Genomic DNA, 13592 nt, shown 5'->3' with positions numbered 1-13592 from the left:
AATTGTCACCTGTGTTTGCAGACTCACTGTTAGACACGTTGCTGTTATTCTGTTTATTGTTCATTATTTTCATTCATACCAATTGTTATTTTTGTTGTTGTTTTGTTTTGTCTATGAAAATTCAGTAAAAATGCATTTTCATGATTTCGTATTCGAATGAGATGAAGTAAAATTCATACAACAGGGCACATTTAGGAAAGGAATGAACAGGGGAGAAGCAATAGATAAATAACCTAGATAACAAAAAACGATAGAAATTAAAAATTAAAAATATTCGAGTCACTTGAACAAATAGTCGTTGCCCTCTGCATCCCAGTCGTTTGCCATTTGTTCAAGACGACGAAGTGCAGATTCTTGTATCTCGTCACTCTGAAAACTGATAAAGAGATGAAGAAATTGAGAAAAAATAGTTCAGAAATCCTACCTGACATCCAAGACATTTTTGTGGATTGTGATCGACTGTGGTTGCTTCTGTTGCAGTTTTAGGCAAAGGAATTGGTAAGACTTGGACAGATGGTTCAGCAGTACTCGGGAACATGGTAGTAACTAAAACATACTTTTTTATGAGGAGAACCCAAAGTTAGCTAACGATTAGGTATTTTCAGTTTATCGAGCCTCTCCGACGTCGCAGATAGGTCCATGGAGATTCTGAAAACCAGATAAAATACAATCAGATACATATAGTAACAAATACTTTTCCAATTTCTTCGTCGCAGCTTCCAGAATCTCGGCATCATTAGTGTTGTCTAGCTGTATCTGTAATCATGATCATGCCGTAAAGCTTCTGGATTTATGAAACCCACTTTTTGGTTTTCGAGTCCAAACATTTTCATTCTTCTGTCTCTAAACATGAAAAGTGTAGCTTCACGAATCTGTTCCATCAAACTTTCGATTTCAGATTCACTCAAATAAGCTTCCTTTTCCGTCAGACTCTCGTCGTTTTCCTCTTTCTCGTCGTAATATTCCTCTTCATCCTCATCGTAGTACTCTTCATCATCGTACTCTTCAGAATCGGAAATAAAAATGGGCGGGGCAGCGTTTAGAGTAGTTGTTGATTCCGTTTTAGGAGTATATTTAACAGTGACAATGCTGCTTTCACCAGAAGATATGAAAGCGTCATCGGTTGCAGTTTGAGCATCTTTAGTAGGAGTTGGGGTGAGTTTTTCAACGTTGACAGACTTTTCTGGCGTCTTTAGAGCTATGATACACTTTTCGTGTTTTTGAGTTGATTCGAGCAATGCTGCTTCAAGTTCGTCCTCTTCTTCATCAGAATGGTCCAAATCGCTTTTCTCTGGTGCGGTGACCGACACATTCTGATGTCCTAAAACCGAATGTAAAGGAAACGAATATTTCAACCTATTTTTGGACACAAAAACTTTGGCTTTATAAGGAACACTTACGTTCTATGGACAGGTCAAAAATGTTTGGATGAGGCGACGCATGTGTTGGTGTAGCTGAAGTACCACGAGTTGGAGTCAGAATCAGAGATTTTGTGGAAACATGAGACGTGTTTGCAAGTGATTCTTCTCTGATGAGTTGTGAGACTGCAGATGGGAGCATAGAATCACGATTATGTTGTAGCGGAGAGAAGAACTGAGAGTTGTTTGCAGACGAATAATGATCGGACGTTGAACCGACACTGTGGAATGTTTCGTCGCCCGCAGATTCGAAATCTTTGGTTGACAAAACCTCCGCATCCTCTTCTTCAGTGACATCGTTTTCAGGTTGTGGACTCATGTATCCTTCGCTGAAAAGTAGTTTGTAATTTTTTTTCTTTTTGTTGTTCAGACTTACAGACTGTTGATGACCGTTCCGATGTGTTCTGCCTCTGTGGTGTTGACGAATTCATAATCGAACTGGAGTGGGAATAGAGTTTTCATATCCCGACGACACACTGAACCTGATTTGGAGAAAGAGGAAGGATCAGATGTGTAGAATGGACTGAAATACAGATTTCTGATCATCTAGTTTCCATCAATCGAACAAACCCATATGCGAGAAGAGAATTCATTTTAGCTCTGTACTTCTCGGTTACAGCTTGAATAGCCTCATAAACATCATCATCATATGTTGCAGAAGGTTGAAGACAATATTTCCAGCCGTCGAAAAGAACTCTCACGTCTTCAGATCCATCGGAAATCAAACGAACCGACTCGACAAGTTGTGAAGTGCGGAGACGAGAAATTGCTGCGACCTTTTTTCTGGAAGAACTGCGGACGATTGCATAATTTGAGTTTTTTAACTGAATTTGCATACCCTGCACATGCATCAACTATGGCTTTCCAGCAATTTTTTTGATGTTTGGTCAACGACAGTTGAGAAGCAATTGTAGGTGCCGATTTCATTGTCATTCCAGATTCAGTAGTCGTTGAGGATACCACGGAGAGAGAAACTAGATACAGCTGAAAACTCGGATGTAAGTTTTTGTTTGAAGCTAGAAAACGAACCTTCAAGTCTAACAATGAGCATTCTGCACTTCTATCATATTCTTCAGCTTTCAAGGTGAACGGAAGGTTTGGAAACAGTGACGGAAGAAGATTGCTTTTCAAAGTCGATTTCTGACGAAGAAACAGCCACAACAATAAACGCAGGATATTCTCATCAGCAAGGTTTCCTAGTGTGCACCTAGATTCCGGAGTGATTTCGACAGTTGTATCCATTTCGGAAACCATGTCGCGAGCTGCGCTGGAACCATTTTAAAGTTGAAGGTAAAAACTTGAGTGGCTTACACAAAAACAGCGGATTTCACAAACTGGAACTTTCCGCTAGCCAAAACCAATTCATCGACAATCTCATCAATGTTCTGGAAAATGTATTTCATTTGGTATTCACTAAAAATATTTACTTACGAATTCTAGATCCATCTTATAGTTTGGAAATTCGAGCAAATGAATTGAGCATTCTGCAATGAATACTGATTGTCACAAAACTGAATTAAATGTTCACCAATAATAATTCGGTCTGCCCATTTGTGCATATTTTCCTCTTCAATTTCATTGTCAGCTCCCAAGTCAGGAGAAATTGACGAAGCGATGAGCTGAGCTAGTTTGTAGAGTGTCGGTTGATATTTCGGCTGAAAAGAGCAAGCTTAGTGACTTATTTTTCAAGGTGGCGTACTTTTCCGAGAACGCTGAGAATATTGCCAGTGAGCTTTAAAAATACAGACAAAATCAGTTTTTGCACTCCAAACATAGACTGATCCTCAGCTCGTTCAAACAATGAAATCAGTCTGAAAAAATGTCTCTTGAACAGCAAAAAGAAAAATACGGAAAGTCCTACTCATTCAATGAAGTTTGGTACTGTGAACATGTAGGAGGATGAGATTGTAACACCGTGGAAATTTGATCATACTCTTTTTGAAGGCATCGGAAAACTGTGGCGGGTGAGAGAGTGTTCTGAAAAGACTGAGATTTTAGTGTTTCAAATTTATACGATTCCCACCTTGTCGCCGAACGATTCATTGAAACTTTCATTTGCTTTTCTTAACGGCGATGAGAAGAGCGAGGAGAATGAGTCATTTAGTACCATTCTGAAAACTTATTTTTAAGTTGTTCATCTGAATAAACATGAGATTGTTAAAAAGAGAAGCGAAATCGTCAAAAAAAGCAAGACGAACATGGATTTTCGAATTGGCGCGCAAAATTTGTTCGTTGCGAAGCCCGAAACGACAAGCGTGCCTTGCTCCTTTAACTTTCAGATTTGAATCAAGATAGAAAACACCTTCAAAAATCTATGATAAAGCAAGAAAAGATATGAAGAAAAGAGTTGAAGCTGAAAATTTGAGATAATTATGTGTTTTCAGAATATCAGACTAATCTCCCGCAATTAGAATATGCACATCTTGCTCCGAAATAATCCGCTTAACTGAAAGCCTAGCAACCAAAGGACCTTCTTCCCTTCGTTTCTATGCAGACGCAGAGTTAACGTATTCAATGTCTTCTCAGTTTAACAGAAGAAAGCTTTTCTCTTCATTTCATCCTGACGTTCCCAATACAGGTTGTTATGGTGCAGTCTGTGTTTTCAGAAGATGCTCGTTGTGATGCTCCATAAAATTTTCATATATTATTTCATCTAGAACCATAAATCAATCGATAACTATTCTGATCGCGATGGGCATTCTCATGCTACGGAGACGAAAAATTATATGCATTGAAAAGAGAGAGAGTACGATCAGAAAAGAATGGGGAACCGAAAAGCAGAATGCGAAACGAAGAGACACAGATTGAGAATAGTTTTGCGTCCACCTATACACGGTGCGCCACTTTCGGTGACTGCATACAATACAATATTTGTTCTCTTTGCCTGTCTTCCTCTCCCGCACCTTTCCATTTCCAATTCCAAGCCATTCCATTTTTCTCTCTACTATCAGTTGGCTTCTCTGTTTCCCTAGATCCTCTTCTTCTTCAGAAGCTCTCTCTCTCTCTCTATGTCCCCTTCCACGTATAACCTGATGTTCTAATAATAGTTTGGGATTGTCTTCTGAAGTTTAGCAGAATATTTTAACCCAATTTTCTACAGCCTTTCTCGATAAAAAGATTAATCCAAATCAAAACTTATGATAATGAAAACAAGTCATGTGAACTGGTTTAACAGTTGGATGAACATCAAGTTCTAGTTAATAGAAAAATTTTGGTACTTGGGTAAAATTCAATTATTCTGCAAATACGTTTTTGGCACTTATATAGAAACCCTGATCAGGGAATTTCTATGAAGATTCTAAGAAGATTCAGATTAATTTGTTATTCCAAATTAAGTAGTTTTCCTGATTGTTGAGTCACTTTTCAACAATTAGGTTTGGGCTACAGTAACCGCTACAGTAATCTCTTAAGACGTTCACGTTTGCCTTTTCCCACGTTTTTACCAAATGCCACGTTTCAAAAGACATCTCTATCAAAGACGTTTACAGAGACAACAGGGGAAATCGACATGTCGATTTCAGGTCTCTTCATCTTGGACCTCAAAGGGAACGTGAGTTTTTGAAAGCATATTTTTCCCAAATATAACTTCTAAACAAAAATCTATTGGTAGCAGCACAAAGAAGACTAAAAACGAGAATCTTCGTTGCTTTTTGAAATAGACAGAAGGCCGTCAAATGTGATGTCTTCACACAGTTGGCATTTTATTAGACGCCAAGGATAGGAGTTAGAAGAAGAAAAAGAAGTTTTAGGAAAAATGACTAGAAAAAAGGAGAAAAAAGAAAGATACATAGGTATTGTATAACTTCAGGTGGTAATATCTCGTAACTATCGTGGAGATGTGGATATGTCATGCATCGAGAAATTCATGCCTTTGCTGGTCGAGAAAGAAGACGAAGGAACTGCTTCTCCAGTTTTAGTGCATCAAGGAATTAGTTACACATATATCAAGTATATGAATGTTTATTGTAAGTTGCCAGGTCACAATATGATCATGATTTGTCTGATTTTTGGTTAGAGTAACTGTTTATCTGAAAAGAAGTGAAATATTTCTTCTAATAGAAGCCCAATCAAACTGTCTACTTTGAGCGCAATTATCTCGGTTCCTGTAAAAATATCAATAATTGGTCAACTGATACAATATTGGTGATGTTATGATAAACATTTTATTAGTTGACAAGTTTTTGATATCTTTCCCAGGAACATAGATAATTGAGCCCAAAGCTGTTGGTTTGGTTGGGCTTCTATTAGAATATTTATGCAACTATGTAGTTCTTTTCAGTGGTAACGGTTTCAAAGAAGAACACAAATGTGATATTGGTACTCTCTGCTTTATACAAAATCGTCGAAGTCTTCTGTGAGTACTTCAAGACTTTGGAAGAAGAAGCTGTTCGGGACAACTTTGTAATCATTTACGAACTTTTTGACGAGATGCTGGATTTTGGATACCCACAGACAACAGAAAGCAAAATTCTACAAGAGTGAGGACATTTTCAAACAATGCATTTTAAACGGAAATTTTCCAGATTTATTACCCAACAAAGTAATCGTTTGGAGTCCGTTCGTCCACCAATGGCTGTCACAAATGCAGTGTCATGGAGATCGGAGGGAATCAAATATAGAAAAAACGAAGTATTTCTGGATGTTATCGAAAGTGTCAATATGTTGGCAAATGCTCAAGGAACAGTTCTCCGATCAGAAATCGTTGGTTCCATTCGCTTCCGTGTAGTTCTATCTGGAATGCCAGAATTACGTTTGGGACTCAATGACAAGGTGTTCTTCCAACAATCTGGTGCCAGTTCCAGTAAGAATCATTTTTAAAGCATTGCTATTTTAGCATTCAATTCTTTTTTCAGGACGCGGAAATGGAGGAAAAGGTGTTGAATTGGAAGACATCAAGTTCCATCAATGTGTCCGTTTATCCCGTTTCGATTCGAAAGGACCATTTCATTCATTCCACCTGATGGTGAATTCGAATTGATGAGTTATCGATTGACTACTCAAGTGAAACCATTGATTTGGGTTGAAGCAGCAGTGGAGAGACATGCACATTCAAGAGTTGAGTATATGGTTAAGGCCAAATCTCAATTCAAACGCCAATCTGTGGCTAACCACGTCGAAGTCATCATCCCAGTTCCTTCTGATGTCAGTGCTCCGAAATTTAAAACTGGAGCAGGAACTGCTAAATATGTTCCGGAATTGAATGCCATTGTTTGGAGTATCAGAAGCTTTCCAGGTTTGTGTTAAACAATTTTTAAAAAGACAAAAATAAATATTTTCAGGAGGTCGTGAATACATCATGCGATCATCATTCATGCTTCCTTCCATCGGTTCAGAAGAAGTCGAAGGTCGGCCACCAATCAACGTGAAGTTTGAAATTCCATATTACACAACTTCCGGTCTACAGGTACTCTCATTCATCTGTTAAATCTGTTAATAAGTTATAATTTAACTCTATATTTTCCAGGTCCGTTATCTGAAAATCATAGAGAAATCTGGATATCAAGCTCTTCCATGGGTTCGTTATGTCACTCAAAACGGAGATTATCAATTGAGAATGACCTAATATCTGTTGATTTGCCTTTTTAATCTTCAAGCCAAAAATTGTAATTGTCTGTACCCCTCGCCATTTAGTCCCCTTGGTTGCCTTAAAACGTTTTTCGATTTTTCATCATAACCTCTTTACAGAAAAAAGAAAACTAGTAATTTATTAACTGTGATATTTAATGTCTTCGTGTTTCATTTTACCTGGTTTTATTGTTTTTTTTCCTGTCACCTGAATTGTTTTTTTAGCACCTGAAATTCAGAATAAAGTAGTTTTTTTCAAATTCATGATGTCGGAAATGAACAATCAAAAACTGATACTTTGAACATGCATGCAATTAGTCTTCCGGAGTTTCAGAAGTGATGAAACGTGCGATTTCAAAATCACTATCAATTTCATAATAGAGGTGATGAAATCCAAAAGAGGAAATGTGATAGTTTTCTTCTGGAAACATATTCGTGTTAATTGAAGCTCTACAAAAAAAAAGAACCATGAGAAAAAAACACATCGAAAACAAAAAAAATATTATTACTGTAGAGAACATATTCAAAATTGAAAAGGATTAGCCACTTGGGTCCAAGCCAACGGGTCAAAAAACGAGCCCCAAATAATTTTTAGGCCAGAAGAAATTTAATAATTTCCAATTTGACGTGGATTTTACCTAATTAGTTTTAATCAACGTGTTGCAACGCGTGATTTTTTCCTGCAACGTTTAAAAGTTTGATCCTCAATTACTGTAAGGGGAAGTATTTGAAAATTAAAGAGATTACTGTGGGGGAAAATATTTGAAAAAGGAAAGGATTACTGTAGGGGAAAATATTCGAAAATTAAAAGGATTACTGTAGGAAAAATTGGAAGCTATTAGGGTTACTGTAGTTGAAAAATCTTTCAAAATTAAAATGACTACTGTAGGAGAAAATTTTTGAAAATTAAAAAGATTACTGTAGGGGAAAAAATTTTAAAATTGAAAGGATCACTGTAGGGGGAAAATATTCAAAAATTAAACACTCATCATGTTTCAGTAAGTCATATCACCAGTTACCGAAAATAACTGATCTTCTTTCTGATTTGGAACTAACCAGAAGAACCAAAACAGAAGAAAACTGTTTTCTTGACCTCTCTCTCTCTCTCTCTCACAAGGGAAATCAATTAAAATCAAAAAGAAACGAATCAAATCACTTGATGGTTTAACAGATCAACCATCAAAACCGTTTTCCCTTCTTCTCATTCCTTCTGAGTTGATTTGTTTGACTTTGTTGTTCCTTAACAAATATGAATCTCCAAATTTTGATGTTCCTACTTTTATTTGTTTGTCTAGGTAAGTTTTATAAGTTTCAAAACATTGGAATGGAAAATCTATTGGATCAGTTTTGAAAAATTTTCAAACTAATGGTAGGACCGAAAATAATGCGAGATCTTTTTCAGAAGTGTTCGGTGCTCATGGATCATGGGGGACATGATCATGGGGGACACGATCATGGAGGCCATGACCATGGAGGTCACGATCATCACGATCATCACGACCATCATCACGGTGGATGGGGCCATGATCATGGAAATGGTGGTGGTGGTGGAGATGGATGGGGATATCGACCATTCACTGGTTTTGGAGGAGGACGGTGAGATTTTTCGTCCCTGATTTTTTACACAGGAAAAGTGTGTCCAGATGGACAACTGTTAATTGCCGGCTGAAAAGCCGCGAACGGATGCGGGTTAACGGCTTGGTGACGGACCGTTCGTTCACTGTCAATGATGTCGCAATTTTTGAACGAAAATCTGAAAAAAAACTCATAAAAAATCAAGCTCATATTTCGTGTTTTCAGATACTATGGTGGAGGTGGATTACTCAGCCGACTGTTTGGCTGGAGAAGGCGTAGATATTACAATGGATACGGTGGTGGATACAATGGATATCCAAACTACGGTGGTGGATTTTGCAGATGTAAGTTGAAAAGGAGAATAACAAAAACGTCCTATTATTTTTTTTCAGTAACCCAGTTTGTTGATTACGTTGGTCAAATGCCTCGTTTCTATTGTGATTGCCCTCCTTACCCACCAAATTACCAATGGTATCAATGTAGTCCAACGTATGCAGGATAAGTTTGATGTATCAGTTTTAATATAAGAGGGATCAAATTTCAAAATTTTCACGTTTGGAGTTTCAAAACGGTTTTTTGAAAAATACTGTGCTGGCGCAGAAAAAATTGAAATTCTTTTTTTCTATTCAAAACTGTGTTCTTCACAGAATCGTTCTGCAGAACGATTCAAAAAAAAAAAAACAGATTTAATGAAAATAAATGTTCACGCTACATTTTCTGGGGAAACTAATAAAATTCCCATTTAAAAATAACTTTTTTGTAATCGTTGTTTTTAATGTGTTAATTCTCATAATATTTCTCTTTTTCGATTATTTTCTCTCAAACGTGAAAATTTTGAAATTTGATCTCTCTTATATTCATACCCCACAACACTTTAGGAGTCCCGCGCCCCTTCGAGTTATTCAAGCAAATGTCCGAGACAGACAGGCAGACAGACAGACATAAAAGTTTGGGTAGTAAGAAGTAGATCAAAAAGCTTGGATACCGGAAAAAACATGAACAACTTAGTCTTAGTTTTTGGTTTAGCAGCTGTAGCTATTCTTGGTGAGTTCCAGTGATGGGAAGAATTTCCGTTTCCGTTTTCCGTTTTCCGCCTGGTTTTTAGAGATTATTTTCCGTTTCCGTTTCCGTGGGAAAAAATTTCGATTCCGTTTCCGTTTCCGTTTCCCGTAAAAGTGAAATTCGATTTCCGTTTCCGTTTCCGGAAAAATTGCCAATTTTTTTCAGCGGAAACGAAAAAAAAATGTAAAAAGAGACAAAAACATTGAATTGAAACTGGCTCGAAAAAAAACATGGAAAGTAATGCAAATATGGTCTTCAAACGTTAAAAAGAGTTTATTTTCATGTTTGATGGGAAAACCCTGAAAAACAGACAGAAAAATTTCGATTCCGTTTCCGTTTTCCGTAAAAAACGTTTCACTCGTTTTTTCCGTTTCCGTTTTCCGTATTTTGGAAAAATGCGTTTCCTTCCATTATTGGTGAGTTCGTTTCAAAAATTCATAAAGCAATATTTGTCGCAGTGCTTTCTTGTGAGGCAGCTCATCATCATCACCATCACCATGCATACCACTGGGGAGGTGGAGGATCCCATTACCATTCGAGAAGCTATTATGGTGGCGGGGGAGGATTTGGGCTAGGACGGCTTCTGTTCGGAGGACTTTTCAGAAGATCATATTACTCTTATTATCCAAACTATTACGGTTATGGAAACTACAATCGCGGTTACTGTGGAGGTAAGTCACAACAATTTTCAGAACCTTTTCTCATAATTAAAATTTTCTCAGTTTCTCATTTTGTGGATTATTTCGGTCGAATACCTCGGTACTATTGTTATTGTCCACCATACGCACCAAATTATCAATACAATCAATGCGTCCCAATGCCTGTCTATAATTATAGGAGAAAGTAATACAATGACCAGGCAAAATCATTTTGCTAGAAGAAGACATAACGCCGTTGTTTTTTACAATAAAGTATCTGGTTCCTTACAATTTTAATCTTCCAATAAACCCATACCAAAATCACGAAATCGTTTAAAGAGTTTCCCAGCTCTAACTGCTTTACTTGATAACGATTTGTGAAGAAAAATAATTTTCTCTACAGTAGTTCTTTTGGTTTTCAAATATGTTTCCTTACAGTAATCCTTCTTATTTCCTATTCCTATCAGCTCAAAGATAAATGTTTTTGATGTCTTTAGCTGGTCATATTCATAACAAGTTCAATAATCATTTATTGGGCGGAGATACTTCGTGAACTAAGACCTAGAAAACTGGATTCTTCAAAATACAGTAGGAAAACGCTGTTCATATAAACACCATTGCACATTGGAACACACCGAAAACGGTTCGAGTATTTTAGCCACTTGTTATGTTCGGTGCACTTAGATGTTTTGTAAAGTTGAACCCTATTTTACAGGTTCAATTTTTTTTTCTCCATAGAAATAAATTGCAAAGTGATTCAGGTACAGAACAACAATAACTTGAATATATGCTGCTACAAAAAATTACAGATTGTGAATGAAAAATCGCGAAAAAGACGATCCCAGATTAAAAGACTCAAAGAAATAAAATATGCTTATCATGTACTTTAATGTTTTCTTTTTTTCACGATTCTTGAAATCGTAAATAAATAAATAAATAAAGAACCCATATCTTCTGATAAAGCCAAAAAAAACTATGAGAACAGCTGTTCAAATCAGTTACAACTTGAATGGAATATGACAGAGAATCTTATTTTTCAGGTCGAAGTTTACGTAAATTAGGAAAAATACTATCTCGATGTTAAACTTTGAGAAAGGGAGTGACGTGAATCCTATTCAAACAAGAGGGTGTCGTGCTGGTTTAGTTTTTCAGTTCCCTCTCTGCGCTTCAAAAAAATCCAATTTTTCGTTTCAGTTCTACGCAACCATTCCCATATTTTGATTACACGGCGAGCGGTTTATTCAATTAGGATCGACCAAAAATGTCTTCGAATAAAAGTGAGATCAAATCTGAATTAAGTTAACATCTGACTGTATTTTTCAGAGAATAAAAGTCGGAGCAAAACAGTCCGTGAACGAGAGCAAAGCCAAAAGACTGCTGGACTTGACGAGCCGACAACTGCTGATAGAAAACGCGAACGGAAGCAGGTGAGAAACTATTTTAAAATTATTCAAATGGTTTCTTTCTTTTTCAGATTGTTAAATTTGTGGCAAGAACTCTGGAAAAGGGACCATCAGGACTACGTTCCGAGTTTGCTGGAATGAAAAGATTCAATGATTTCTCGAAGATGAAAGCATTCAAAGAAAACCAGAAGCATGGAAAGAATCGATACAAAGATGTTGGATGTTTAGACAACAATCGAGTGAAGTTAGGTGGTTCCTGGCCTCATGAATACATTCATGCCAACTACGTGGCAACTCCAACCAATCCAAAACGTTTCATTTGTACTCAAGCGCCATTGGAGAAGACTTGTGCTGACTTTTGGTACATGTGCTTGCAGGATCGTGTTGAAACAATTTTCATGCTCTGCAACTACACTGAGAAGGGAGCAAAAAAGTGTTTTGAATACTTGCCGACTGAAGAAAAGCCGGATACAATGACGTTCAAGGAGAAGAGTCAGAAAGTAACAGTGAAGTTCGAGTCATCCAGTTCGGTAAATTCTAGCAGAGTGAGGTCTGATACAATACATCCTGACATTTCAGATCAAATTCCGAGACAGTAGCAACGCAAAAGTCACAAAAACGATTCTAACAATCGAAGGAGCCGGATGCGAGAAGTTGAAAATAACTCATTATCACTGGATTGATTGGCCTGATCGTGGTGTTCCAACTGCAGATAACGCAATTCTGGAACTTTTAGAGAAGGCGAGAGTATCCAAGTAGGATACTTTCTGATACACAGATTTTCACTCTGAATGATTTCAGGGGTCCGATTGTTGTCCATTGCTCAGCTGGAATCGGACGTACTGGATCCGTGGTGATGATTGAATATGTGATGGATCAATTGTTGAATGGGCAGAATATTGAAGAAAGTGATAAGATACTGCAGAAGATTCGTGAACAGCGCAATAACTCTGTCCAGGTAATCGTCCACAAGATTCCATAAAAACCCAAGTTGTGTCTTCAGACTGATCATCAGTATTTGTTCGTCCACCAAGTTATGCTCAACTTTTTCGAGAAACGCGGATTGCTCGATGAGAACACAATGACATTCCATAAAGAATTCACTGAGCAATACAGTAAATGTGTCCTCTGATTTAATGCTGATCTTATTATGTATGAATAAATGAGATGTTTTTATTCTAAAAGGATTACTGTAGCGAAAAATAATCGAAAATGATTACTATAGGGAAAGAGCTTTGATAATTAAAAAGATTAAATACTGTGGGAGAAAATATTTGCATTCTCGTAGAGGGAAAATTGTTGAAAAGAAAAAGGATTACAGCAATTTCATATTTGAATACCAGCAAGCTGGTGCGCCTTCGGCGCGGTTCAATCTAGTTGCTCAGTTTTTCAAAAGTTGACAGACGGACACGGGGACGGACAGACGCCTCTAGCGTTTTATATAAAAAGAAGATTAAAAGGATTACTGTAGGGGAAAATGTTCGAAAATGAAAAGGGTTACTGAAGAAGAAAGTATTTCAGTTTTGGAAATCAAACGTTAACAGCGTGAGAAGTATCAAATAATCTGGGACATCAGTTGGTTTTTGAACGTCTGCTAATTTTCCTTTAGTTCTAGGCTACACTAAATGTGTTTTAAGATGATCAGAAGATCAGACGTACTTTGCACTGATGCCTTAATATATCATGAAACCGTTTCCCGCGGTAATGCGGAAATCGTCATTTAAAAATTTGTATACCCTGCTTATTAATGGGGTTATTCATATAGCGAAACCCTGTATTGAAATGCATTTCGGCGCCCTCGAAATTCGATGCAGGAGTGTCGCGAAATGTATTTCAAAGCACTTCGTGACATAACTGTAAATGCATTCAAATACATCGCGTGGCGGGATCATTTTTCTGGAAAAAGGGATGCGTCTTTAAGCTTTGTGGAG

General features: G+C 37.2%; 4 protein-coding genes across 4 annotated transcripts; 3 read left to right on the top strand and 1 right to left on the bottom strand.

Annotated features, from left to right (window-relative positions):
* Nucleotides 1-364: 364 nt before the first annotated feature.
* CBG12328 lies at nucleotides 365-3528 on the bottom strand (the record flags this gene model as incomplete). Its single annotated transcript, XM_045239475.1, has 15 exons — nucleotides 365-376; nucleotides 425-546; nucleotides 590-648; nucleotides 695-756; nucleotides 804-1321; nucleotides 1401-1747; nucleotides 1795-1941; nucleotides 1989-2201; nucleotides 2257-2685; nucleotides 2730-2803; nucleotides 2850-2902; nucleotides 2947-3073; nucleotides 3118-3229; nucleotides 3280-3395; nucleotides 3442-3528. The coding sequence occupies 15 exons, from the start codon at nucleotides 3526-3528 to the stop codon at nucleotides 365-367; spliced, it is 2478 nt and encodes an 825-aa protein (XP_045100823.1).
* Nucleotides 3529-4926: 1398 nt separating this feature from the next.
* Cbr-apm-1 lies at nucleotides 4927-6981 on the top strand (the record flags this gene model as incomplete). Its single annotated transcript, XM_045239469.1, has 7 exons — nucleotides 4927-4968; nucleotides 5227-5383; nucleotides 5698-5896; nucleotides 5942-6219; nucleotides 6316-6651; nucleotides 6698-6822; nucleotides 6883-6981. 7 exons carry the CDS (start codon nucleotides 4927-4929, stop codon nucleotides 6979-6981), a joined length of 1236 nt encoding a protein of 411 aa, XP_045094832.1.
* Nucleotides 6982-8400: 1419 nt separating this feature from the next.
* On the top strand, nucleotides 8401-9060 carry CBG12330 (the record flags this gene model as incomplete). The annotated part of the gene is made up of 3 exons (XM_002639571.2): nucleotides 8401-8579; nucleotides 8784-8902; nucleotides 8951-9060. The coding sequence occupies 3 exons, from the start codon at nucleotides 8401-8403 to the stop codon at nucleotides 9058-9060; spliced, it is 408 nt and encodes a 135-aa protein (XP_002639617.2).
* Nucleotides 9061-11519: 2459 nt separating this feature from the next.
* On the top strand, nucleotides 11520-12793 carry CBG12331 (the record flags this gene model as incomplete). Its single annotated transcript, XM_045239456.1, has 6 exons — nucleotides 11520-11535; nucleotides 11582-11685; nucleotides 11733-12191; nucleotides 12241-12416; nucleotides 12463-12619; nucleotides 12665-12793. 6 exons carry the CDS (start codon nucleotides 11520-11522, stop codon nucleotides 12791-12793), a joined length of 1041 nt encoding a protein of 346 aa, XP_045094833.1.
* Nucleotides 12794-13592: the final 799 nt, after the last annotated feature.

Source organism: Caenorhabditis briggsae, assembly GCF_000004555.2.
Source record: "Caenorhabditis briggsae complete genome, chrI, whole genome shotgun sequence".
NCBI classification, from domain to species: domain Eukaryota; kingdom Metazoa; phylum Nematoda; class Chromadorea; order Rhabditida; family Rhabditidae; genus Caenorhabditis; species Caenorhabditis briggsae.
The sequence above is the reverse complement of the archived record's forward strand: the minus strand, read 5'-3'. Positions and strand labels throughout refer to the sequence as shown.